This window comes from Podarcis raffonei, chromosome Z, assembly GCF_027172205.1.
Source record: "Podarcis raffonei isolate rPodRaf1 chromosome Z, rPodRaf1.pri, whole genome shotgun sequence".
In the NCBI taxonomy this organism is placed as follows: domain Eukaryota; kingdom Metazoa; phylum Chordata; class Lepidosauria; order Squamata; family Lacertidae; genus Podarcis; species Podarcis raffonei.
In genome coordinates this window covers 5,224,167-5,251,750 of record NC_070621.1, presented here as the reverse complement: position 1 = coordinate 5,251,750, position 27,584 = coordinate 5,224,167, and the positions used below count along the sequence as shown (strand labels likewise).

At 44.1% G+C, this 27,584-nt stretch overlaps 1 protein-coding gene across 7 annotated transcripts in view; it reads right to left on the bottom strand.

Annotated features, from left to right (window-relative positions):
* The window catches only part of CDK5RAP2 (CDK5 regulatory subunit associated protein 2), a 133,317-nt gene extending 110,900 nt beyond the window's left edge, over nucleotides 1-22,417 (bottom strand). For 5 of the 7 annotated variants that reach the window (XM_053374091.1, XM_053374098.1, XM_053374092.1 and 2 more), the window contains exons 1-8: nucleotides 22,232-22,416; nucleotides 18,836-18,903; nucleotides 16,892-16,959; nucleotides 14,240-14,350; nucleotides 5,663-5,739; nucleotides 4,025-4,145; nucleotides 1,322-1,476; nucleotides 874-1,036 (exon numbers count right to left, since the gene is read on the bottom strand). In XM_053374091.1, the coding sequence (XP_053230066.1) occupies nucleotides 874-1,036; nucleotides 1,322-1,476; nucleotides 4,025-4,145; nucleotides 5,663-5,739; nucleotides 14,240-14,350; nucleotides 16,892-16,959; nucleotides 18,836-18,903; nucleotides 22,232-22,284 (816 nt within the window). In that variant the 5' untranslated portion in view covers nucleotides 22,285-22,416. Of the gene's footprint in view, nucleotides 1-873; nucleotides 1,037-1,321; nucleotides 1,477-4,024; nucleotides 4,146-5,662; nucleotides 5,740-14,239; nucleotides 14,351-16,891; nucleotides 16,960-18,835; nucleotides 18,904-22,097; nucleotides 22,208-22,231 lie in introns of those variants that run through there. The other 2 variants (XM_053374094.1, XM_053374093.1) reach the window with 2 other exon arrangements.
* Between the last annotated feature and the right edge of the window lie 5,167 nt (nucleotides 22,418-27,584).

The following is a 27,584-nucleotide window of genomic DNA, read 5'->3' as shown; positions in this document are numbered from 1 at the left end:
AACCAGCTTTTCAGCAACATATGACTTTCAAAGACTACTAGCATTACAATAGAAATGACCATAGAAGCAACAGGTACACCAGTGTGGTATAGTATTTAGAGCATTTGATTAGGACCTGGAAGACCAGGGTTCAAATCCATACCTGGTCATTAAGCTCACTTAAGTGACCTTGGGCTAGTCACTGTCTCACAGTGTAACCCACCTCACAGCTTTGTTGTGGGGATAAAATGGGGAGGGAGAAGAATATTACACAATATTGAGCACCTTGGAGGAAAGGTGGGATATAAATGCAATAATAATAATTAATTATCTACATTTCTGAAACTTGATGACAGTGTGACCCATGCCTTCGAGAAAGAATTCATTAATTGTTTTACATTGCTAGAAACCTGGACCAATAGGAACCAAATGAGAAGCAGTTGAGAAAGTGAGCAAAGTGGCTCATAGCCTGGTGGCTATCCACTGTATGGTGTCCTGTTAAAGCATTTGACTAGGTCCTTGGAGCTCGGGCTTCAAATACCCACTCAGCCATGAAGCTCACAGGGTTATCTTGGGCCAATTGCCTTCTCTCAGCCCTGACTCATATGGTTGTTGTGAGAACAAAATGGGGAGGGGGAGATGCATGTATAACACCTTGAGGACTTGGAAAGAAGGTGGAACAGAAAGGTAAAAATAAAAACAAAATAAGGGGGGAAAACAAAGAGTATCTGCAGAAAAAAATGCAAAAGTACAGCTCTGTATCAGCTTACAGACTGCTCCTGTGCTCAGTGGAAAAGTCATGCCTTAGATAACTGTGGGAAAACAACAAGGGTGACAAACAGGATCTTCTCAAGGGATGGCATTCCACCTTTCTACCCTATTGATAGTCCTCACCTCCAGCTCCTTCTCTTTCTCAAGCACTAAAGCACCAGGATGATCTTGGATTTTTTCTTCTGACAAACTCTCCTCCAATGATCTATGTCCGGACTCTGCTGCTTCCAAGCACTGGATTAAAGCTTCTTTATTCTTCAGAGAAAGACTCAGTTGCTCAATACATCTAAAATTACAGAAAAAGAACCATGATGATGATGACATAGGCAGAGCAGAAGGGAAAGACATAAGATCCGATTGATACATCTAGTCACTGAATGGACTTACCACAACTTGTCCCCACAACAAGCCCAATGAAAATGAAACAAAAGCAAGAGGCATTAACAGAGTTCAAGAATATTCCAGTCAGGCAAAATCACTTGGAATGTGAAGGAAGGTCAGTAAGGGGTGTAGTCAAGGGAGATCAGACCAATTTGACAAAATGAGTACTCATCCATAATAACAGCCTAACCTGTCCTTTTCTTCAAGCACTGTCATCACATCCAGATCCTTTGACTGCCTATTTGTAATCAAAGAAAGTTGCTGTTCGGCTGCAAGTCTTAGTACTCTCTCCTGCTCCGTCATTGCAAACGCTTTCTCTACTTCTTCCTTCGCCACCTTAAGATCCTGTGCTCAGAAAATAAGAGATGCATGATGAACCAACTATTCACAGCCAGTGAACTTTTGCAATACTTTCTCAAGCAGTATTGCCCCTCCTGGGCTCATTTGCCCAGCAAGGATCACTACTTCTGGTGGAATTTAATATGACATGCACTTTTCTGGACCACAATAGACTTAATCACAAACAAGAGGTAATGCCCTGAGTAAGTTACAGCTACATACTTGCATGGGAAAGATGAGAACTATTCATAGGAGCTCAGAAGAAAATGAAATGCAGGAAAGTACAGAAGGTGATAATTACTTTGCAGCCATTCACCAAAAACAGTATTAGATAATATAGACATCCTGGTACAGGTCAGCCAATTAAGACATTTGTTGTGAGAAAATTCTCTTGATGTATTCCAATTCAACTGCTTAACATTGCAATCCACCTTTGATGTTCTTTTGTTCAAGGAGGACCACCTTAAAGCAGTGGCATAGCGTGGGGGGTGCAGGGGGGGCCGGCCGCACCGGGCGCAACATCTGGGGGTTAGGGCAAATCCACGGGTTAGGGGGCGCAAATTACTTGCCTTGCCCCGGGTGCTGACAACCCACGCTATGCCACTGCCTTAAAGACAGTTACTGACAGTCTTCAGTGACTAAACTATTCCTCCACCAGTTTTTCTATATTACCAGTCTGCGGGCAAATGGGGTCTCAGCCAGCATACCAGATGGAGCTGGTAGACAGCTGCCCCAGACACAGAATTGGCCTGCACCCCCATGGACAGCTGTGAGTCCAAAATGACTCACAGGCTGTGTACCTGGTCCTTCAGGGGCACAGTTACTCCATTCATGACCAGGGAATCCCCGACACCTGCTCACCCCATCTCCCCAAAACAGTACTTCTGTCTTATCCTGGGATTCAATCTCAATCCATTAGCTGCCATCCAAGCTCCAGATACTCACACAGGACATTCAACGCATTCACTGGTTCCAATTTAAAGGAAGTAGTGCTAGGTATCATCCACATACTGGTGAACACCCAGCCCAAACCCCCTGATGATCTCTCCCTGCAGCTTCATATAGATGCTAAAAAAACAAGGGGGAGAGGACGGAGCCCTGAGATACCCCACAAATGAGTGCCCAGGGGTCTGAACACTCACCTCCCAACACCACTTTCTGGACTCGAACACAGAGGAAGGAGGGGAACCACTACATAACAATAACCCTCAGCTCCTAACCCCCCTAAGATGGTCCAGAAGGGCACTAGATCTGGGCAATATCTGGCTTTCAATAGTGTGATATATCAGCAGCTAAACATCATGATATATTGATATATCTCAATATCTGAAATAAGGCAGGAACTACACAGAGGCGAACAGGACAATGTCTTGGCAACTGCTACTACTTAAGGGTCTAAAACTGTTAAATGATATTATCAATCACCTCAATATGTGTGAGGCCTAGCCCTAAAACATATTGTGATTTGCAATATATTGCCAGGTCAAATATTAGGAAACAGTTATCACGATGTGAAATTCAAACTAGTTTTGCCCTAAAGGACACCATGGTCAATAGTATCAAAAGCCACTGAGAGATCCAGCAGAACCAGGAAACAGCTTTCACCTCTGTCCTAGCCCACCCAAAATCATCAACAAGCACGACTAAGGTGGTTTCAGACCCATGACGGGGGCTGAATCACAACTGGAAGGTCTGCATCTTCATGTGCCTGGAGTTGCCACTCAATTATGCCACCCACTCAATTATCTTTCCCAAGAATGGAAAAGTTGAGACTGGGCGATAATTGGCCATAATGGCCAGGTCCAAAGATGTTTTTTTAAGAGGTGGCTTAAAACCACTTCTTTAATGGGGTCCGGAAAGACTCCCTCACAGAGAAAAGTATTCAGCACCCCACAAAGCCGTTTTCCCGGCCCTGCAAGGTTCATAGCGTCCGAAAAACCCAATCCCTCTCCTCCAACCTTTTCAACATTACTGTAAAGTGCAACGTGTGTGTGACTCAAATCAGGCATTCAGTAGCCTTGCCACCACTGGTGCTCTGCTTCCCCTGCATACTGGCTGACTAATCATTGCAGTCAACAAGGGTGTCACCTCAGCTGCAGTAATTGCCAACTGACCCTATATGCATATCCCAGTTCACCTTGGTCCATGAAGCCCTGGCCTCAGGGTTGGACCATAAGTCAGTCTGAGCAACCTGTCACCACAAGTAGCAGCAGCAGTCTTAGTGCCTTGTTCCACTTGCCTTCTTTGAAACGCACACCTGTACCCCTGACCTGCCTCTGGCACCTAAGAATGTTACTATGGCCTTGACTCAGCCTCTTTAGACTTCAACCCAACCCCAACCCGTCCCAAGGGAGGGAAGAGACAGTTACATGTCCATTGTTCATCCTACCTCAGAGAGAGACTGAATTACCTGAGTTTTTTCTTAGGAAAGTGAGGGCTTATTCTCAGATTATTACTGAAAGACAACAAGTGCTCTCCTACAAGATCCAGCAAAGTATAATAGCAGAAATCATAAAAACACCTGCACGTGCACTATGAAAACATATTGCCTTGCCTCCTCTAAGTGGCTTATCTTGCACTTCAAGCTTTCTTCCACTTGCTGGACTTCCTTATGAGCCTCTTCCTTCAGACGCTTGATTTCAGCATCACCTTGAGCCAAGCTTTCCACTGCTTTACTGCAAAGACAAAGCACAGATCCTTTTAGAAATTTATGAGAAGATTGTCACCAGACTTCACTCACTACCTAATAAATCAGAATCAGCATTACTATAATGTTATTACCAATATCTCAGCCTAACCTACATTGCAACATTTTGGTGAGGATGAAATAAGAAGGGAATTATGTACATGATCCTGGGCTTCTTGGAGGAAGTTTACTTAGTTATTTTAAAGCATTTTTAAACAGCTTATTTTTTTAAATCTCTAAGTGGTGTAAAATATAAAAACAAAACAATATTTAAAACAAAACAACAACATAAAACTGATAAAATAGCAATATAAAAACAAGCAAAGCAGGTATTATTCAGGGGATTCAAAAGCTGAAATAAAGATCTGTCCCTCCACCAGATGGTTTATTTCTTATATGTCTATCTGGATTCCTGGTCACCAATAGTGATTTGTTCAGGAAAAGACTGGCTCAAGGACAGAGATGACAAGATCCTATTGGCGAGAGAGGAAGATTTTTTGAATGTGGCACACAAGTTACTTACATGCAAAGGGATATACCAGCATATCAATGTTATTTCAAGAAACTTGATTCAACTGTTTGAACTGGCATTGCATAAAGAGAAAACGTGTACCTCTTTAATAAGAGTGACTTTCCCAGTACAAAAACCAAAAATACTAGCCCTAATCTAGTGCTGCCATATTTTAAAGAGCAAAAAAAGAGGACGCATTTGCAGACTTTTAACTACAGATCGCTTTGATGACTCTCATTTTAAATACCCCTACCATATGTAGGCTATAGAAGCTGTGATATATTGCTGGCAGCATTGTTCTTAACTTTCAACAAAATAATAATAATAATAATAATAATAATAATAATAATAATAATAAATATTGCTCCATCACTTGTCACATGAAAGTATTTGGGCTCATGTTCACATCTTTGTGAACATAAGCGTGCACAAAACAATTTATTAAACTGTTTAACATGTACATATGGACTCTTCTTAAGGGCAGGCAGATGTTAACTCTTGCCCTCCCAGACTCCTTCTCCATGATCTTCTAGCTGACCTTTTAGTTCAGCCACAAGAGAAGGGATTTATACAATATGTAGCTGGTTTAAGATGCTGTTCTGTTGTGATTCTGTGCTGCAGACCAGCTTAGCCAGGTGTCTTAGATCTCAGTCTAATGCATTAGGAAAATTTTCTTGGGTTACTGTAAACAAAATAAATAAATAGACATTTTGCCAAATTTTAAAAATCCACCCAGACAGAAATTTTAATCCTGAAAAAGAGAACGTGCCTGGGAAAAAGAGAACATATGACAACCAGACCTGAAAAAGATGGCGTGTCTTGGAAAAAAGGGCATATGGCAACCCTGCAGGCTAATCAAAGACTCCATCTGGAATGCAGACTGCACAGGCTAATCTCTGAATAGAAACCTGGGAGAAAGCAACAACTGCTAAAAGAGCATGATACCTTCAAAGGAGGGCTACTAGCAAAGGATGAAAAATGAAGATGACACTTACGAAGCCTTGATGAGCAATTGCTCTCGCTCCTGCAGTTCTCGTTTCAAGCTTTCCAATTCAACTTTGAGTTCAATGTTCTAGTAGAACAAGAGAAGAAAAATAGTAGCCACCTCAGCTCAGGAAAACTTAGAGTCCCACCTTCCCAGCATCTCACCCACCACAATATCCAATTTACATTAAGCGACTGGGGAATGAAACATTTACATGACTTTATACCTCAAAACAGTCAAACAAAAACAAAAACAGTGGATCCTCCAGATACAAATTCAATTCGTTCCGGGGGTCCGGGTGCACCCCGAAAATTTCGTAAGAAGAGGCGCTGCTTCTGCGCACATGCACGGCATGACAGAGCGCTTCTGTGCATGTGCACACGATGAAACCCCGAAGTGTACAGTTCCGGGTTTGCCGCATTTACAACCCGAAACTTACATTACCCAAAGGTAACGTAACCCGAGGGTCCATTGTACTCATCTGTTTAAAACAAGGGCAGGGAAACCTTCCTCAGCCCAAGGGCCACATTCCAGACAATGTTCCAGGGGACAGATGCCAGTGTTTCGTGGAGCCAGAGACAAAATCAGATAGAGCAGAAAATGCATATTTAACCTTTATACAGTGGTACCTCGGGTTACTTACGCTTCAGGTTACATACGCTTCAGGTTACAGACTCCACTAACCCAGAAATAGTACCTCAGGTTAAGAACTTTGCTTCAGGGTGAGAACAGAAATCGTGCTGCGGCGGCGCGGCAGCAGCAGGAGGCCCCATTAGCTAAAGTGGTGCTTCAGGTTAAGAACAGTTTCAGGTTAAGAACGGACCTCCAGAACGAATTAAGTACTTAACCCGAGGTACCACTGTACAGTAAACTAGTTTTTACACATTTTTACCAGGCAAAAACACTCATGGGGAGCATGGAACAGAGTTGGTGAGTGGCATGGCCTGGGAAGAATAGATAGTCTGGAGTGTTTCAAAGGTCAGATAAAGAGGTCTAGAGGGCCACATTCAGTCTCCGGGTCTGAGATTCTCCATCCCTGGTTTAGGAGAGATGACTAAGTGCAAATTTAACACAATTACATCTAATTCTTCTAGAGTTACTGTAAATGTACTCTAATGCTGGAAATTTGGCTACAACCTGTGAAGAGCTACCAGGACACAAAGCAGCAACCCAGAGATGCCCCAGATTTGATCATCTTCGTAGGCAGAAAAAGGTTCTCATGTACTAGAGGGACCCTGTCTATGCAGGCTGTCCTCAGTAGGCAGGGTATTAATAGTAATAGTAATGACTTGCTGTTCAGGCTAGGACTTTGTCTTGGCAATAACTATCTTTAATGGCACTGGGTTTGTTCTGCGTGCACAGTCCGGCATCAGTGGTCTCAAACTAGGCAACAGATATACAAATGCAAATATACAAATATCAACTGTGGGGAATAACTCTTGTGTTCATGCCTTCTTGCAGACTTTCTGGTAGCGTCCAGTTGGCCCTGTGGGAAACAGGATCCAGGACTGGAAAGACCTTTGGCTTGGTCAAGGAGTGCTCTTCTTAAGATGGCAATTTCAACAATAAATTGCACAGAATAAGGTTCTCATAGATCTGTATACACCAAGAGTCATATAATAATGCAATTCATAAATTCCAAGGGGATACTAAAATACTCCCATAAAGAAAAGTCGGGGGAGAGCCAAGGACATATACAAATGTAAGAAGAGCCCTGCTGGATCAGACCAAAGGTCCATCTGGTCCAGCACCCTAGTCATTGTGGGGATGACTGTGGGGAGCCTATATGAAACACAAAAAAGCAACAGCCCTTCCCTTGTATACATACAGAGAAGTCTCAGACTGAAGATTTGAATTGATACAGTTCATTTAATTATACTTTACATTCAAACACTGTTCAAATATGTTCCAACATTGCAAAGAATTGTAATTTAAAACCATCTTGCTCCCCTGAGCCTCAGCAGTTGTGAGAGCTTAACCACAGTGAGAGCAATCCAAATCCATTCAAACCAATCTTCAGTATTTAGCTAAACTATCACCTCTGGTTGCTTAAGAATCCCACTAAGTAAATTAGGTTCAGAGGCACCCAATATCAACAGCTGTTGCCTTACAAGCATTCATCCATTTATTCACAGACATTGCTGCCTTATCTGCAGGTCTTCAACATTACTACTATTACATCTCCAGAATATATCTATCCCCTTGAACCTTATTTTCTGATACAAGGGTCACTCATTAAAGATTTCCCCTGACCCACTTCCAGTTATCGTAGAAGGATGACATGGCACATGTATAATGATACATCTCTCCATAGGCAACATGGTAATTTGTAGCCCTGAACTCCTAACAGTTTCTCTGCTACAGGTACTTACATGGAGTAATGTCTGATAATGCAGAATGGCCATCAGGTTCATCAACTGATAATGCAGTTGAATGCAGAGTGGTCATCAGGTTCCTGTACTTGAAAGGGCACACACCATGGGAGACATTAGATGAGAGGAAAGGGGACTTATGGGGAGGATGCCCCATTGTATGACGTAGTCAAGAACTGGAATCATCAGTTCAAGTGTGGTCGGACTTTGGGGGAAATGGTTCCCATTCCTGGGCAACCAAAGTCTGCCATTGATTAAGACACCATCCGGCAAGTGGAGGCTGCCATTTTGGAGGATCGCCACATAACCATCTGGCAACTAGCTGAAGATGTCAAGATCAGTGTGGGCTCTGTAGAAAAAAATCATCCATGACCATTTGCACATGGGAAAGGCATCCGCACAGTGGATTCACTGACTGGTGATGCCTTCCCTGAAGCAGGAACGAGTCACATGCCCACGGGCTCTTTTGGCCATGTGTCACGAAAACCATGATGACTTCTTTGCCACACTAATTACTCAGGATGAAACATGGGTCCATCATTATGACCCAGAGACTAAATCCCAGTCCAAACAATGGAAGCACTCTGCCTCACCACCTCCAAAGAAAGCATGTATCCAACCGTCAACCGGCAAGGTCATGCTCATGGTCTTTTGGGACCAGCGCGGAGTAGTGATGATAGATTTCCTGACAAAGGGTATCATTACCGGGACATACTACTGCTGCAGAAATTGCTGAAGGCCATCAAAATCAAGAGGTGTGGTATGCTGACCAAAGGCGTCTGCCTCCTGCAGGATTAACGCCCGATTCATAGCTCGCATGTTGCTCAGACAGAAGCACGGTCCTGTGGCTATGAAATCCTTCCTCACCCCTGTTATTCTCCCAACCTTGCACTATCTGACTTCCACCTCTTTCCAACCATGAAGTTATTTTTGAAGGGCAAGCTTTTTCCAGACAATGAAATGCTGATTTCCGAGGTCAAGTCATGGTTTCTGATGTAACCTGCCAACTTATACAGATGAGGTCTCCACAGCTGCATAAAGCGATGGGAGAAGTGTGTGACTCTTGCTGGTCGCTATGCAGAGAAGGACTAATAACTGTGTCCAGTTTCGTTTGTCTCAGTCCACAGGAAGTACGTCAGGGGAAATATTTAATGAGTGCCCCTCATATTTCCCAGGCATAAGATACCATTTAAAGCAGGGGTCAGCAAACTTTTTCAACAGGGGGCCGGTCCACTGTCCCCCAGAACTTGGGGGCGGCGGACTATATTTTGAAAAATATAAATACCCTGCATGCCGGTCCCACAGCTGCTTCCAGACCTGGAGGAGGAATGCACTCTGCATGTGCTCAGGAGCGCGTCTCGGCACTCAGCGTTGTTGACAAGCAGCACCTGCTACATCGGCCCATCCCCGCTGAGCTCCCAGGTGGCATGCACCATGCGCTGTGGCCCATTGTCTGAGGCCAGGTCGGTGGGCAGGCCGCACATGCAGAACGCTAGGCAGGCAGCGCACAGCTCACACTCCGCTGAACGCGCCAGAAGCAGAACCAAGCCACGCGCCAGGCGCTGAAGCCCCCCGATGGGCCCATGGACAGAGAGGCAAGTGAGCAGGAGGCAGGTCTGGTCCTACCCTTGCCCTAGAGTACACATACCAACAGTCTGAGCCTTCCCCACTCGCCATCTGGCCCAGCATCCACACCCACAGCCACTTGTAGCTAAACGGCTCTCTGCTCCAGAAGGAAACGAGCAGAGGCTAGAGAAAGAAAAGGCTTTCCCAAGGTGCCTGAGAGCAGAAGAGGCCACCCCCAAAGGAGCTGAAAAATTGTACCTCCCACTCAGAAGATGGTGGGAGCTGTGTGGGACTAAAAAACTGTGTGTGTGTGTGTGTGTGTGTGTGTGTGTGTGTGTATCTTATAAATTATATTTTGATTAATCATAGGTAGAAATAGGGGAAAATCACAGGGACACAACATCATATGGACACAAAATCATAGGACTAACACAGAAATCGTAGCTAAGAACAGTTAAAAATGCTAAACCTAAGCAGAAGTGAAGCCTAGCGTGTAGAGCAGGGTCAGCAAACTACAGTCCATGGGCCGGATCAAGCCTGCGAGGGTCATTAACTCGGCCTGGCCACTGTCTGAGCTCCCTGGGAAAAAAGACAAAAAAGAGGGAAGCCGCCACACGTTCTCGCACGAAGTCCTCCTTCAGGAGGTGCAGGAGGAGGAAAGGGAGGAGGCAGAGGTGCCGCTGGCGGAAAAGAGGCACCATCCAGGGCGGGGGAGGGGGCAAGAGATTTACAGGGGGAGGGAAAAGAGAGAGGGTGGGGTGAGCAGACAGGAGCTCTCCCCGCTGACTGTGCGGCAGCGATCTGGCCTCTGCTGCCGGCAGGAGGGTCCCCCATCCCACCCCCGAAGCACGGAGGAGGTGCCAGCTGCAGGAGGCCCAGCAGGCCACAACGCAGCACCAAACCCAGGAGAGGACCCCCTACCCAAACAATGACTATCATCTGTGAAGGTAAGAAAAAATAATAATTTTATCATCTACAATACTGTCTGGCCTACCTGGTGCTCTTGCATGGAATGTGTCCTTTTAAAATGCATCTGTGGGTTATTTGTGGGGCCTGCCTGGTGTGCATAGGAATTCGTTCATCCCCCCCCCCCAAAAAAATGTAGTCCAGTGCCCCACAAGGTCTGAGGGACAGTGGACCGGCACCCTGCTAAAAAAGTTTGCCGACCCCTGATGTAGAGAATGCTGGACCAGATTTTTAAACATAGAACCGATAACTCATGTATTCTGCAGAGAATATGCTTAGCAACCTAGTTGGAGAGTATGCCTTGCCTTCTCATGTGTTCTCTGTTCTCATTTTAGTAAAGAGTTAGAAACACAGGAAGCTGACTTATACCAAGTCAGACCAATGGTCCACACTCACTGGCAACAGCTCTCCAGGGTTTCAGGCAGGAGACATTCCCAGCTGAGGAATGTTGGTGATTGGACCTGGGACCTTCTGCATGCAAAGTGAGTCCTTGATCACTGAGCTATGGTGATACAGGTTTCAACATTAATATGCTTAGTTGGTTACAAACCACCATTTATTACTTATTTGTTGTAAGCCACCAAGACAACTATGCTATGGGGTGGCATGCAAAGGCCACAAATAAATCAATTTTAAAATTGAAGCTTCTTCTTGCATGCTGCCTGCCCATAGTGACGAAGAAATGTTTAGAGTTCATCAGCAAACCAGAATCAGAACCATGGTTTGAGATGCATTCTGAAAAACATGACTTGTACTCCATTGTTACAAGCAATGCTCCACCTACATAGGCTGCTGCATTAGGACATTTAGTTTAGGATGCTGGGGCTAAGAGGATGGAAGATAAAAGCAGACGAGCAGCTCGAAATTATGTATTGGCCATTCCTTTTCTGGAAGCTCAAACCATGATTTGGGTTCTGATCTCTGGTTAGCACAAACCAAGGTTTGATATGATATCTGAATTATGCCAGGCAAAACATCCACAAAACAAACAGTAGTTTTAAACGAGGCATTAGCAGCTGCAAAAATTGCACTCACTACAGGGAATCAGCAGCTGGATTTTTTGTTAAATAGGATATTATCTCTAGCATTCATTTGATCATTTCTCTGTATGGCCTTACAGAACAAAGAAGCAAAAGAAAATGCAAGCAAGAGAAGTAGACAGTTTATATTAACATGGATCATCTTTCTGCTGCAGTTTGATGTGCAAGGATTATAATGTAATTTCTGAAAGCCTTTGTTTTACTGATAAAAGTGTCAGACCGAACAAGCAATTTAAATTAAGTAGGAAGGAAGCTCTTTGATTAGAACTCCTAGTAATGAAATTGTTTTATTTTAGTACTGAAACAGCATCGTTTAAGAAGTAATCCTACACATCATACAAAGGTCATTCTAAACCCCTTATTACCGTACATCTCATAGCTGAAATATAACAAAGGCATACTAACACCCGGGAATTTATGTTTAAGCAAATCCAGAACTAGAATGAGAATAACTGGCTTTCAAAAATAAAAGAACACACAGAGTGCAGTCCTGCACCTCTTTACTCAGAAATCCTGCTGTATCCAGAGGGGACTTATCCCCAAGTAAATGTATCAAGAATTGCAGCCACACTGTACAGGGGCTGAAGTAACCCAGCCACAACATGAGTGGCCATGGAGAATGGCTTTATTCAATCTGGCCATCAAAGAGTAGAAGTGGGACTGTGTTCCACCAAGACCCCTAAATCCTTTCCACATGTACAGTGGTACCTTGATTTTGGAACAGCTTAGTTCCCAAACAACTTGAAACTCGAACGCTGCAAACCCGGAAGTCAGTGTTCCAGTTTGCAAACGTTGCTTCGAGAGCTGGACGTACTCTGTTTTGAGTCCTGAGCTTCCGTTGCGCTGCTAATTTATGTCCCCCCATTGCAATTCAAGTCTTCTGTTTCCGATTGAGGTAATATTTGGAGCTTATATTTGGTGCTTTTGTTTTTGCTATTTATTTTGCGTTTTTTGTTTTTGAGGCTTTTTCGGTTAATTTGTTTTTGTGACTGTGTGGAACCCAGCTCAGCTACTGACTGATTGTGTGACTGAGGAAATGGATAAAAGCCCCCCATCCAAACAATGACTATCATCAGTGCAGGTAAGAAAAGATTTATTTTTTTAAAAAAAATCATCTATGGTACTGTTTAATTTTAGAGTACAGTACATTGATTATTGCTTTCATTTTATGGCTCAATGGTCTCGTTAGATCAGAGGTCGGTAGGGCTTACCGACCATGGGCCAGATCACTCCCACGGAGATTGTCCATGGGCCAGACCAGCACAGCGTGATGCCGGAAATCACATCTGTGCATGTCCGCACTGCCGGAAATCGCTTGTGCGAATGCCCAGACGCTGAAAATTGCGCCTGCACAGAAACGATTTCCAGCATCTGGGCATCCGCAGAAGCGATTTCTAGTATCTGCACGTGCACAGACACAATTTCCGGCGCCACTTGGTGAGTCCCCGCGCTGCGCTGGTTTAGCGCCGCACACAGAGGACTCACCAAGCAGGCAGCTTGGTTTGGGGGCGGCTCGGGGACCGATAAAACAGTCTTTGTGGGCCGCATCCAGCCCATGGGCCACACATTGCTGACCCCTGTGTTAGACAGTAAAATTCATTTTAAATTGCTATTTTGGGGCTTGTTATTAAAAGTCTGGAACGAATTAATCCATTTGCATTACTTTCTATGGAAAGCGCACCTTGGTTTTGGAACACTTTGGTTTTTGAACAGATTTCCGGAACTGATTAAGTTTGAGAACAAATACTGGCAATTACAGTAAGGTTTCCTTCCCTTCCAGATGGTCAGCATCATCCAGCCACCCAGAGTGCTGGGGTAACCCAGTCAGATTGGCTGCATATAAATAATAAAGTGTTGTTGTTGTTGTTGTTGTTAGTCAATCAGTGCTGACTCTTCCTCCAAGGAGGACTTATGCCTTTCCTGTATGCTCTACTCCTCTGCTGACCAAGAACCATGATTGAGGAGAACAAGACACTGAGGGCCTTATCAGTGGCTGCAACCAAATTATGGAACACTTCATTCCATGAAGTGTGGTTAACACCCTCCTCCCTTGATGTTTTTCGCCAAAATTTTGTTTTCTTCTGGCAAGATAGTATTGTATGTGATGTTTTCATGTGTTGGTTTTAACTGCTGAACCACACTCCTTGGTCCTTTGTTTTATATATTGTTTATATACATTTGTAATTTTTGTAAGCCAACCTGGGTAGTGCTTTTGCACCAGAAGGGTAGGATACAAATGCTTTGATATAAGTTTACTGCTCTAGTGAAAGGCTATGACAAACCTACAGCAACAGCATCAATAAAACAATACTGATCCATATTATGAGCCAACATCCATGGGGTAAGAAAGAAGCTACCAGACACACCAACAAAGCAAACCCAACTTGATTTCAAATTAAACCTTTGAATCACCACAACTATTTAGTTATTTTATCACTCCTTTTTCCTGATTTCTTCTTGCAGATTTTTTTAAACAGCTAAGCCAACTAAGTTTAAAACTATTCAAAATAAAAACAAATTAAAATAGACTGCAAGGTTCAAGGACAGTCTTACTCATCACCATCTTCAACCAGAAAGCCTACAACTGCTTTAATGAATGAATAAATAAATTATATCAGTTTTAAGAGATTTAAAAATACCTACAATTCGGTAGATGTCTTCATTGGGACCATCAAATTTCTGCTGCATGCGCTCTTCCAGGTAATATATGCGCAGTTTCAGGTTGAAATTCTCTTTTCGCAGCTCAATTATTTGCTATAACGAAAGAGAAATACCATGTGACATACATACTGTACCAATCCAGCAATATCATGTGAACAGGATGGAAACAAATGCTCTCATCAAGTTTATCCTGGAATATATATCAATGTTAGGGGAAAACTTTAAAAATGTTGAGAAAGTTCTGTGTTTTCCAAGACTACCTGTATAGCAGAAGTGAAAAACACAGTCAGCCTACAGGCTACATTGCCTCCTAGGCAGCCTCCTGAGGGAAGCATGCTAGTGGTGAGCAGAGCAACAAATATTAATTTTACCTTTGTTCTGCAGGCAAATTTCTATAGACACTCATACACTTCTCTGTCTTGCATTCAGGCAAGTAACAGGTAGTGCCACTGATGAGTGTTGCCTGGGGAGAGAGAACATGCTGAGATGGGGGTATGGCCTGGGAAGAGCCCCAAGGGCCTCAGAGAGACCTGGAGGGCCTCATTTGGCCCCTGAGCTTGAGGTCCCCACATCTGCTAAAGAGGGTGGACCAGAAACAATGTCACACAACCATATTAAAAACAGTGTAACTGAAAAGATTTGGGGATCTCACCAATTCAGCTGCTACACAAAAATAACTTTGAGAGGTTTCTTTGGAGATTAAACTAATCAATGAATTATGTGTCATTATGAGCACACAAAAACTTAATTCATCATTAGCTCATGCACACACACACACACACACACACACACACAAACACACCTCATTGCAACATGCGCCTCTCAAACAAGCAACTTCCTGCAACCAATACTGTGCTCCTACAAACATTTATTTGCCCCAAACAGAAACAGACCACATAACACCGGTCTTAAAAGACCTACATTGGCTCCCAGTACGTTTCCGAGCACAATTCAAAGTGTTGGTGCTGACCTTTAAAGCCCTAAACGGCCTCGGTCCAGTATACCTGAAGGAGCGTCTCCACCCCCATCGTTCTGCCCGTACACTGAGGTCCAGCGCCGAGGGCCTTCTGGCGGCTCCCTCATTGCGAGAAGCAAAGCTACAGGGAACCAGACAGAGGGCCTTCTCGGTAGTGGCGTCCACCCTGTGGAACGCCCTTCCAGCAGATGTCAAAGCGATCAACAATTACCTGACATTCAGAAGACATCTTAAGGCAGCCCTGTTCAGGGAAGTTCCCAAGAGGTAGTCAGCATTCTGTGGCAACCACAAAGCATCCTGGAGTTTTCTTTTTCTACCTATGCAAATTTCAGTGTTCCCAAAAGCCTACTTATGTGCATGGATGACACTGCTTTCACTGCATTAATGCATTAATGGATCCATACTTGGAAAGTGGCACACAGAACAGTGTTTGTGGTAGGAAACTGACAGAACCATTTTAGCCCAGAACAGACCATTCTCAATGGAACGGGAGAGACAGGGGACAGGTAAATATATCTTCCTCTGAAGATTTTAAACATCAACTACTTGCAGAAAAAAGGCAAACACAGTACCCTTAGGACAGTCTGCTGTCCCAGTATCCTTCATTGCTTGAGACTTAACCTTAACCCCCAATGAAGGAGGGTAAAATGTCAGAAAATTGCATTAGAGGGAAAAGAAAAGGATTTAATTTTTTCAAAAGAACGAGTTTCAAACATACATCCAAATAAAGCAATTGGCCCGTATCCCTGCTGTCTGCCAGATGCTTTCCAAATGGAGAAATCTAATATGTTACTAATAAAATATTGATGCCCATGCTTCTGTATAATGAAAGGCTTAGAGTAGGTATAGAAGCTACAAACAATCTTGCTTAAGACACACACACACAGACACCAAATTCAAATGGGGCTTGGTGTGCAAACCAAACCCCAGGAGCTGCTCAGTGCAGCTTAACAAAGTAAAAGAGCTTCCACCACATTTGCAGGCCTCCTGAAGAGGGCAGAAGGGCAAACAAATCACCACACAAACCTGAATGCTGCCACAGCAACAGGGTTGGCTTAGGATCCAAAGGATCCTGGGCTTGGTCAGCCCCTCCCCAGAAGGGCCCATATTGGGGCTCTCCGCTGGTGGTACATATGCCTCTGGTTGCACTTCCTCAGTGGAGGACAAGCAGGTCTGGGCTTAGACAAATCCAACCACCACCACCCAGCCCAGCAAGGGGTAACTTCTGTATAAGATTGACGGGAAAGTGATAGTAATCCTTGTAAGACCTTGCTTATACGCTGAACTCAATGCAACCCTGAAGTAAACTCACGTTGTAAATTTTCAAAACCAGTAAATACTCTTAATTACCCAGAAACAATTCTGCCCACAGAAATATGCATCTAAAACTTTCCATACTTATTTATTTGTGAAATATCTACAAATACAAGCTGTATTTTCCCAGTACTGAAACTACTTTTGTAGATTAACTTAATATGTATGCAAGAGCACAGCAGAAGCTGCATGTGCAATATAGGGGGGAAATGGAGGATGTTAGGTTATTGCTTAGTCCCTTAACAGCACTTTTGTAAACCCCCTTTTCCTCAGTATATTCTGAACAAGAAATGGTCTGCTTCAACCTACACACTTCACTGGGTGGCCAAAAGTCATTCACTCACATTTTCAAAGTCTTTCATGGTCCGTGCTCTAGTTGGTGACACTGTGTCTTCCGCAACATCTGGTAATGCTACAAGTTTCAAAAGACAAAGTTTATTCAGATTCCAGTAAATTTAACTTTTCAGCACTGTGCATACATCACCTTCAGTTAAGAAAGAAGAGAAACTAAAAAAGAAGTAGGTAGCCAGAGAGAGGATAGCAGCAACATCAAATTCCAGTATTTGTAAGGGCTTTATTCTTTTAACAAGCCAACCAAGATCTGAAAAGCTACTTCAGGTGCTTAGGCATACACAGAAAGCTTTAGTGACTATTTTTCTTTACTTTGTAACATCACAAAACTGTTTCTGAAACACCTTCATTGCCCAAATTGAAAAGGCAGTTTGCTATGCAGGATGGAGACAGGGTGATATTTGAGAAACAAAACACAAATTTCCCTTGGGCTGACAGAAATACTTGTGTGGTTTCTCAATTCCCTTGCCGGAATTATTCACCTGGGTTATGCAGCAAGCTACAAAGTGAATAAACTATAAATCCTGCAGCTGAACAACAGTAATGCAGAAGGTGCATTCATCTCTCAACAGCTCCTACATAGTTACCTGACATTAGCCTTAACAAGATATTACACAGAACAGGGGTTGGGAGTGTATTATGGCCATATTCTCTCATGGACAACATTACCAATGGTGTGGGTGCCATGTGTCTGTGGTGGGCACAGCCAGAAGCAAAAGTAGACAAAACAACAAGTGTGACTCTAATTTTTCTTTAAGAAGACACATTCTAGCAACACAAAAGCCAGAAGTTCCTATAGCAAACAAACTGCTACCCCACACCCCATCTCCCTCTATCCCTCTATAGCAAGAAGCATTACCACCACTGAAAAACATGTTCCATCCTAGCAAAAACACTAAAAGAGTGCAGAACAGGGCTGTTGAGGGTCACAAAAGTCAGACAGGGAGGCCTGGAGGGCTATATTTGGCATGGAGTGAAGTACTAGACCAGTGTTCCCCAAAGTGGGCAATACCTCCCCCGGGAGGTGCTGGAACAATCCAGGGGACAGTAGTGGTCTTGGGTGCAATTGGGGGGCATTGAATAAGGGGGCGGTGGAAGCATAAAGAGAGGGGGAGAATTGAAAACTGTACATGTTTCATCTGTTTTATAATAGTGCTTACTGCCAGGTCAGGTGCCGTTGCGAGATGGTGACAATGCCTCCCTGGCAGTCATGTTGGAGGTAAGAGGTTTCCCAGGTTCGGGTGAACCCTTTTTGGCTTCACCCAGGCCTGAGAAGGTGGAACACAGCTGGCATGCCTATTTGCCTGCATCTTCCTGTTTGTTCAGCTAAAGAAGGTAGATTTCCAGGGGGGGCAGGGGTCGCTGAGTAATTTTTTTTCTGAAAATTTTTTCCCCTGAAAAGGGGTAAAAGGTAAATGTAATCGGATCCCTGACCATTAGGTCCAGTCACGGATGACTCTGGGGTTGTGGCGCTCATCTCGCTTTATTGGCCGAGGGAGCCAGCGTACAGCTTCCGGGTCATGTGGCAGCCTGACTAAGCCGCAAAACAGAGCAGCACACGGAAACGCCGTTTACCTTCCCGCCAGAGCGGTACCTATTTATCTACTTGCACTCTGACATGCTTTCGAACTACTAGGTTGGCAGGAGCAGGGACCGAGCAACGGGAGCTCACCCCGTGGCGGGGATTCGAACCGCCAACCTTCTGAACGGCAAGTCCTAGGCTCTGTGGTTTAACCCACAGTGCCACCCAAATATGTCTGGGAACCTCTGTACTAGACTACCATCACTGGACTCAGCAATTGGATAGAAGAAGGAACTGAAATGCACCGAAGTCTACATTTGAAATTTCTTTCCCATCCCAAATTTGCTTTCTGTACACACAGACCTAATCAATGAATTAAAAAAAGAGAAGGTAAGTGGCATTCCTATAGCTTTACCTCCATCACCTCCCAGACGAATTCGGACTTCATCTCCCGATACATCAAGAAGTTTGGCCATATTCACACTAGGAAGAAGCAGGAGAATTCACTTGAGGAAAGCTTTTAGAAGTCAGATTCATCAATGCAATATCTCTCACACGTACATTTCCCAAATTTAGTTGGGATCACTCAAAATCATACATAAAACAGGAACACAAGAAGCTACCTTGTAGCCAGAAATGTGGGGCAGAATATTCCCCCAGTGTTTTATTTTTTCACAGAAAATTTTGTTCCCAAACTTCACTTGTAATAGTGGAACATACCAACTGCAAATATAATATTTGGGAAGCTTGGCAGGTTGAAAATTTCCATCTTTCTTTACTTAAATACAAGCAAAATAAGCATGCTAAATTAGAACTCTCTCTAAAGGTAAAGGTAAAGGTACCCCTGCCCGTACGGGCCAGTCTTGACAGACTCTGGGGTTGTGCGCCCATCTCACTCAAGAGGCCGGGGGCCAGCGCTGCCCGGAGACACTTCCGGGTCACGTGGCCAGCGTGACAAAGCTGCATCTGGCGAGCCAGCGCAGCACACGGAAACGCCGTTTACCTTCCCGCCAGTAAGCGGTCCCTATTTATCTACTTGCACCCGGGGGTGCTTTCGAACTGCTAGGTTGGCAGGCGCTGGGACCGAGCAGCGGGAGCGCACCCCACCACGGGGATTCGAACCGCCGACCTTTTGATCGGCAAGCCCTAGGCGCTGAGGCTTTTACCCACAGCGCCACCCGCGTCCCAGAACACTCTCTAGGGCACCATAAATTTCCCCAGTGCAAATACAAAGTTTTCTTTGTCTAATATGCATAGGGAAAAATTCAGAAAAACTCACACCACTGCTTCTGCAAAGGAAGACTTGTGACAGGAAATATCAACTTGATTGCAAGAAGGCACTCTTGAGTCACAAAAAAAGCAGCTGGCACCTGGTTAGTTTGAACATTGTTCACAACGTATTTTGGAGTACAGCACCAAGTTTTTGTAAGAGTGCCTTTCCAGTTCCAAGTGATATTATTGACAATCTACTTAAAAATACTGTGCACCAAAAGGAAGCAACAGTCATGGCACATCATAGAGTGCAAAGTGCTTCAAGAAGCATGTGAGTTGGAGAGGTCCAATGTGCCCAGTCAGTTCCTTTTGTCTAGATATGTTTCCAATGTGAAATATCTGGACCACATGGCTATTGTATCACATGGGACACAGAACTTCTCTTTTGTTTTTAGTGCACTACAGTAATTGCTTGAGAAACAACGGACAAGGACTCCCCTACCTCTAGCCTTTCTGGAGGCATCTAGTATAACCAAGCTTGGAAACTTGATGCTGGGTAGGCCTTTGGTCCAATTTAATAGGGCTCTCTTTACATTCATAAGATTAAACCCATTGTAGCTAGAGTTGCCATCTCTCTCTCAATAAAAACAAATAAATTTTTGGATCTTAAGCTTTTTCAAGCCTGGAGAGACGCATTAGTCACTTATTAAATGTTTCAAAATCAAGCTCCCTTCAGACCCAGTTCCCCCTTCCTGCAGACTGGCATCAACAGCAGAGAAAATAGGTAACCTGTGGAAAAATCCTTGGAGAACCAGAGAGAGAGAGAGAGAGAGAGAGAGAGCGCGCTTTTACTTGTTTTAAAAAACTGTTTAGGACAAAGCCTTGGAGTAGGTGGAAAGAGGTGAAAGAATTAGTAATTTGACCATGTTGTTGTGTGCTGGACCCAGGCTGCAATGCTCATCATGCTTGCTTATTAGCAATCTATTTCTACACCTGAGTCAGGAGACTGACAGCCTTAATGGCAATTTGCCTCTAAGGCTGGAGGCTCCACTGAACTCTTCTGGACAATACCAACATTGTGGGTGCAAAAATTTGCCTAGTCTCCTTCAAAAGCCATACAAAGAGTCACACCCCCACAGACTTGCTCCCACTAGTGGAAAAGAGGGTTACATATCCCCCTCCACCCACCGAACCATCTTTGGTAGCACACACCTCACACATCCGCTTTTCCAGTAGCAATACAATAATGGTAATAATGGATTCCACAACAAACCACTGATGTGTGGGTGTGTGATTTTAAAAAACCCCAGTAGGAGTAAAAGATAGTTTTCCAAGAGGGGTCTTAACAAAAGGCATTAAGGGTCGCCAGCCACAGGTAACACCAAAGAGTGGGGGACGGGGACAGTGGCCCTGAATGCCTTCTGTCAAGCTCCCTCCCCGCTTGGAAAACAATTATTTTCATCCCACTAAAGTGGGGGGGGGGGCGTTAGAACCAGGGTGGATTTGATTTAAATCAATTCGATTTAAAACACGATTTAAAACACTAGTCAGGAAAACTTGATTTAAATCATTTTTTTACAGAAAGACTCATTCTTCCTGGTATAATCTTAATATTTACAACCAGATGAAGGTTTCTTTTCTGAAATAATAAATTTTCAGAGTAGTTTTTACAGTTGTTTCAAAAATTACTGATTTGGTTATGCTATTAGAAATACATAAGACAGATAATTATGGAATTATTGTGAGGTTTAATAAATTAACTGTTTATATTTGGACAACTTTTCTGCTGTACTTTATTGGAAGGAGAAAAACAAACATTTCCTTAATAGCAATTTAAATAATTTAACTAAAACAATAACATTATAGCGTATGTATCCATGTTTGTTAACTCATGTGGTTAAACATTTTTTAAAAAAATACCTTAGACTGAGTTTTAGCACACATGAAAAACTTAAATCCTTATTTCCTGATGAACAGCCTTTGGACTATAACGTAACTTAAATAGAAAACTATCTTTAGACAGATTTTTCCTCCAAAAGTATTTTATTTTAAAAATCCTATTTTAATTTTTAAAAATCCGATTTTAATTTTAAAAAATCATTTTTATCCACCCTGATTAAAACACATGCACATTCCTTGCCAACACACACCTCTCCCACTGCCTTCCCCGGCAGCAATAGCCAACCATTTGATGCCCTTTCAGATGCCCTCCCCCAAGGCGATGCGCAGATACACTGCCTCTGAGGCTGGAGGCTCCACTGTTCTGTAACAAGGAACAACGGTGTGGGGAGAGGAAGGGACGGAGAGGGGAAGAGAGTGGTACTGGCCTTGAATGCCTTCTCTTCGGTCAAGCCCCCACCTCTAGGAATATTTTTTCCTCCCACACCGGGGGGGTATTAAATCTCTCTCTCTCTCTCTCTCTCTCTCTCTCTCTCTCTCTCACACACACACACACACACACACACCTCTTTTCACGCCTGTGCAAACACGCCACGGGTAGTAAAGAGTTAGAATTAAACTCCAACTCGCCCTCATCCTCCTCCACCCCCCTCCCTCCACCTAACGGTTCTAACGGTCTCCGCCTCCCTCGCGAAGGTACCTGCCGCTGAACTCCAAGGGCAAAGTGGGGTCTTCCCCCGGCAGCGAGTCCATAGCTGGAAACGCGGGAGAGAGAGGTGAGGAGGGGCGAGCAGGCGAGCGGCTGCTGCGACTTCCCCGGCGGCGACCCGGGCTGTTATTGTCCGAGTTTGGCGGCTGGCTCGGAATTCAAACGGCCTCAGCGGCGCCCCCAGCCATCTTGATGAAGCCGCGAGAGACGCCCTGGCAAAAGCTGCGCAGTTAATCCTATGGCTTGCCGCCATCTTTCCCTGCCTACTTCCATTGAGAGAGGGCGTTTTGAGCGCCATCTTTGTTAAGGGAATTATGTGGCACGTCGCAGCCGATAGGCGGGTGAATGCAAAAGCGGGGGGGGGTTTTGGCGGGGCGGAAGCTGAGCCGTCATATTTGTTCCGGGTACGCGGCGCATGCCGACAGGAAGCAACGACACGATACGGGCATTTTTTTCTCCAGGAAGAGGCGTGGCACGTGGGGGGTGGGAGGGGTGGTTGGGGCAATCTGGTCCTGAGAAGCGGGAGGAGAGGAAATAAAAGCGGGAAATATTATTTTCTCTCCTGCCGAAGCAGTACATTCAAAATACATTTAATTAGAATTGTAGAGTTGGGAGGGATTCCGATGGTCATCTAGTACAACCCCCTTGCAATGCAAGAATCTTTAAAGCATCCATGCATAGCTGTCAACTTTTCCCTTTTCTTGCGAGGAATCCTATTCGGAATAAGGGAATTTACCTTAAGAAAAGGGAAGCGTTGACAGCTATGCATCCATGACAGTTGGCCTTCAAGGAAGAAGAGCCCACCACCTCTTGTTCCACTTTCGAACAGCTCTTAACCTCAGAAAGTTCTTCCTGATGTCCAACATCCTGACCACTACACATTCTACCAGTTCTCTTGTTTCTTAATAATTAAAAATAGTGATCACAATGCTCGAGTCCCCAAGTAACCTTTCTCAGTTATTATTATTAGTTTATTATTATTTATACCCCACCAATCTTAAAACAAGATGTCACCATACAAATCATTAACTCAGTTATGTAGTTCTCTTTTACTATGCAAAGGCAGAAGTGTTATTTCCTAAATTCCAAATATGCTGTAATTAATATTATTATTAAAGATTTTTGGGGTTACAAAAGTACATGCATTGTCTCTATTTTCAGGTCGTAGAGTCTTTTCTACAAATAAGTTACGTGAGACATACAGTATAAGATTGGGGGAGAAGAGGGGGGGAGGGTGGTAAACTTACATTCTTTTACTTAATCCAAGCATCACTTGGATAGGTTCCCTTTCTATTGGTTTTTATTTTCTTTTGGCAGGGGGGGCAGGGCAGGGCATGGTTGGTTGGCTGCAGTGAGATTTGTCTCCTTGGGGGGGTGGATTGTTGGGTCAAGTTATCCATACTGATTTGTAAGCAGTTGATGGGTTCTTGTTATCTTGTTGGGTTGCGCATGTAATAAAGGGGGGGGGGCCATACCAGGGTGAAGGTGCCCTTGTCTTTTTGTCCCCATGTCGGTTTCAATCTGCTGGTTAGCTTTTCTAGTAAGGTTTCCCATACAATTTGGTACCAGTGGTCCGTGTTCACTCCTGTCAGGTCTTGTTTCACTATTTAATGATTTCCAACATTTCATGCGAAGCAGCAGTGTTTTACATATATGTACATGTAAGTTAAAGGGACCCCTGACCATTAGGTCCAGTCGTAGCCGACTCTGGGGTTGTGGCGCTCATCTCGCTTTATTGGCCAAAGGAGCCGGCGTTTGTCTGCAGACAGCTTCCGGATCATGTGCCCAGCATGACTAAGCCGCTTCTGGTGAACCAGAGCAGCGCACGGAAACGCCATTTACCTTCCCGCTGGAGCGACACCTATTGATCTACTTGCACTTTGACGTGCTTTCGAACTGCTAGGTTGGCAGGAGCAGGGACCGAGCAACGGGAGCTCACCCCGTCTCAGGGATTCAAACCGCCGACCTTCTGATCGGCAAGTCCTAGGCTTTGTGGTTTAACCCACAGTGCCACCCGCGTCCCTATATGTACATGTACTGACATCCAATTTCACTAGTTTCTTCAAACATCTCTAGTTTTGTTTAGCATTAAGCAGTCTCTCTTCTACACCTCCAGCTGCTACTTTCAACAGGTTATAAGAATTCTAAGGTCTCAAATACAGATAAATGTTCATAAATGCAGAAGGTAAACACACATACATAAACCACATGTCTGAAATAGTACAGGAAAGCAATCCTGAAGCGCTCTTGATTTTTTTTTAACCTCTTTTGTTGACCACCAGCATTACGTTTTCCATTTTTAAGTTCGGAATAAAGTAGTTGCTTCAAAAGATGATAATCAGGCATCTGAACATCATGACCAGTCCAATGAAGTTGATGTTGAAGAGTCATTGCTTCGACACTGGTGATCTTTGCTTCTTCCAGTACACAAGGGGCATTATCACAATTAAGGACCAAATGGAGAGGCTTGGAGGACCACATCCCCCCAACACATACACGCACATCAAACACCTGAGGCTTGCCCTTACCACCACCTTAGCAGAAATCTGGACCCCTCCAACTGTGATTCTATATATTTTACCACAGCATCACAGGGCTATGATAGAGGTGGTGAAACAGTATCGTTTTGAAGCAGTTAAAGACTTCCCTGCCACTAATAAGATCAGCATTGTTTCAGCCTTATTTCAATTAGCCGCACATTTCAGGAGATTAAACCATTCTTAAACCATTTGACCAGCAAATTGTTATTGGCAAGGTTCCAGTACTACAAAGAATCGGTATCAATGTTGTGAGTTTTTGTAGTTTAAATAATAATAATAAAGTTGTCTGGTCATTAGACCAGCATCTGTTGAAGGGATAAAATGTGAACTCTGAAGATGTTCAAGTTTGAGCTACAGAGACCTGCTTCTAGGATTAGGATTAGTTCTAGTCTCTCGTGCATTGGATGGGACTCTGACTAAATAAGCATATGGTGTCTGGAAGCTAGCTAACAGAGGAAGACAATCCTGAATTATCCAGGCACCATTATTTTTGTGGAGTGGGATTGCAGTAGAAGGCAGGAACAGAGTGGGCCACTTTTCCTATTGTTCTGCACTCCTCAGTTTGGAGTGGAGAGCCAATGCACGGGCAGGACAAATAGGGTTTAAATACCTTTGGATGGGGAACACAGTGGCTTTGTACATAAGAGCATAAGCAGAGCTCTGCTAGGTCAGGTCAAGGACATCTAGCCAGCACCCTGTTCTCACAACAGCCAACCAGATGTCTCCAGGGAGCACACAAGCAGGACCTGAATGCAATAGCACTCTCCCAATTTATGATTCCCAGGAACTGGGATTCAAAGAGATACTGCCTCTGACAGTGGAGGGGCAGCATAGTCATCATGGCTAGTAGTAGTAATTTGCTTTATTTACAAATGTACAGAACACAGTGGGGGCAAAAGGGTAGCTTTTCAGCAGCAGCAGCAGATCCAAGAAGAACTTGTGAAGACATTCTGTAGCTCTGCCTCCACTCCACAAAAAATGTTTCAGCTAACACCAGCTAGAAAGTCTTGGCATCTCTGCTTTTCTGTATGTTCTCACTAGTGTTTCTCTCTTGCATGTGCATATATACACATACCTTCCATCAGCTTCAGGGGCGTCACTTCCTCCCATTCCAACAGCTCTAGAGCAGGGATGTGAGTACCAGGACCGTCTTTAGCAGATGCAGCGCCGGGGTACAAATATCTGCTCAGTGGGGGTGGGTGAATCTGTGCACTGCCAGCCATGGGGGGGTGTACAACTCTCCCCCATGCCGCTGCAGGAGAGCAATCCCCGCAGAGGCTTGGGAAGGAAGCTGCAAGCCCACCAGCCATATGGTTGACGGGGCACAGCTGGCAGGTGTGCAGGGAAAGGGGAGGCCGCCGGCAAAGCTGCGCAGCTCCCCCACTCGCTGGGGTGCCCCTGAGAGGCCGGCGCCCTGGCACAATGCACCACTAAGCCCTATGGGAAAGACGGCTCTGGTGAGTACCCTTTCCAGTTCCAGGGTAGCAATCCCTTCTGGGCAACCTTCTGGGAACCACATGTCAGCAGTGGGCACGGACAGAGACAAAGTGGACAGAGCAATTTGTTTAAGTGGCCGAGGAGGAATTGTAGTCTAGGGAGAGCCCCAATGGTCAGCTAGAGGTCTGGAGGGACACATTATCCCCATGAGCCTGAGATTCACCACCCCTGATTTAAAATGTCTGCAGAAGCTGTATATGACCCATTCACAGGTTTTATTTAAAAAACAAAACAAAGGCAAAAGCCAAACTGGAATAGATACAAATTATATACATTTTATTTTAATTCATTTTAAATAACACTTTTCAGTATAAATTCCAACATATATTCTGATCATACATTTGATCCCTCCCATCGCGCACACCCCCACCCCCCAGCCATTTGTCAAATAAAGCTCAACATGTGCTCAGAAATCAGGGGCATAAATTATGGCTGGTGGATTGTCCTTGGGGACAGTGAGTTCAACTTATATTCAATTCAGTAGCCCAAACCTTGTTATATGATTTGGAGATATAAGCAGTTGAGTTTTCAGGTGTTTTGAATGCTTTTAAAGTTTAGGTTGCTGCAGTACAGAAATTTTATTTCAGGATATTTTTGTCTTAGGTTCTCTGTGTTAAATTATTGCTGTGGCTTATTATATCTCTTTTGTTTGGCATACATTTAAAGCATATGGCTTCCCAAAAAGAATCTTGGGAACCAAGAACTTCACTAAGCTACAATTCCCAGCACCCTCAACAAACTACAGTTCCCAGGATTCTTTGGGGGGAAGCCATATGCTCTGAATGCACTTGAAATGTATGGTATGGATGTGACCAATGAGTTGGAATAAAATTTCAGGGCAAAAAGGTCTTGGCCAACCATGCTTCTGAGATCATCATACCTGTTTCATAAATTTAGCATCTTTTTTGGCCTGATCCAATGCAGTGCCTATTTCACTACACAATTCATGCTGCCTCTCTACAGTTAAATTTCATGCAGTTATTTCTAGCTATGGTAGTTCATTAGATTCTAATTTTTAAAAAACCAAACAAACACTGGCCTGCTGTTTCTGTTTGGACACAAGTGCATCCAAGTGTGATTATGGAGCAGCATATGGAGAAGAGGCAAAACTTGTCACTGAGTAGGTCATTGAGATTACATTTGCCTTCACCCAAACCAGCTATGGCATAGATTGACATGGCTCAAAGTCATTAGTTTAAGACTTTAGCCGGAGCAAGATGAAAGGATCGTAAGCTTTGGCCACCATGGGTAACTTACAGTTCCTTCAGTCTTCTCCATTCACACCAGGCAACAGTATCACTTCCTTG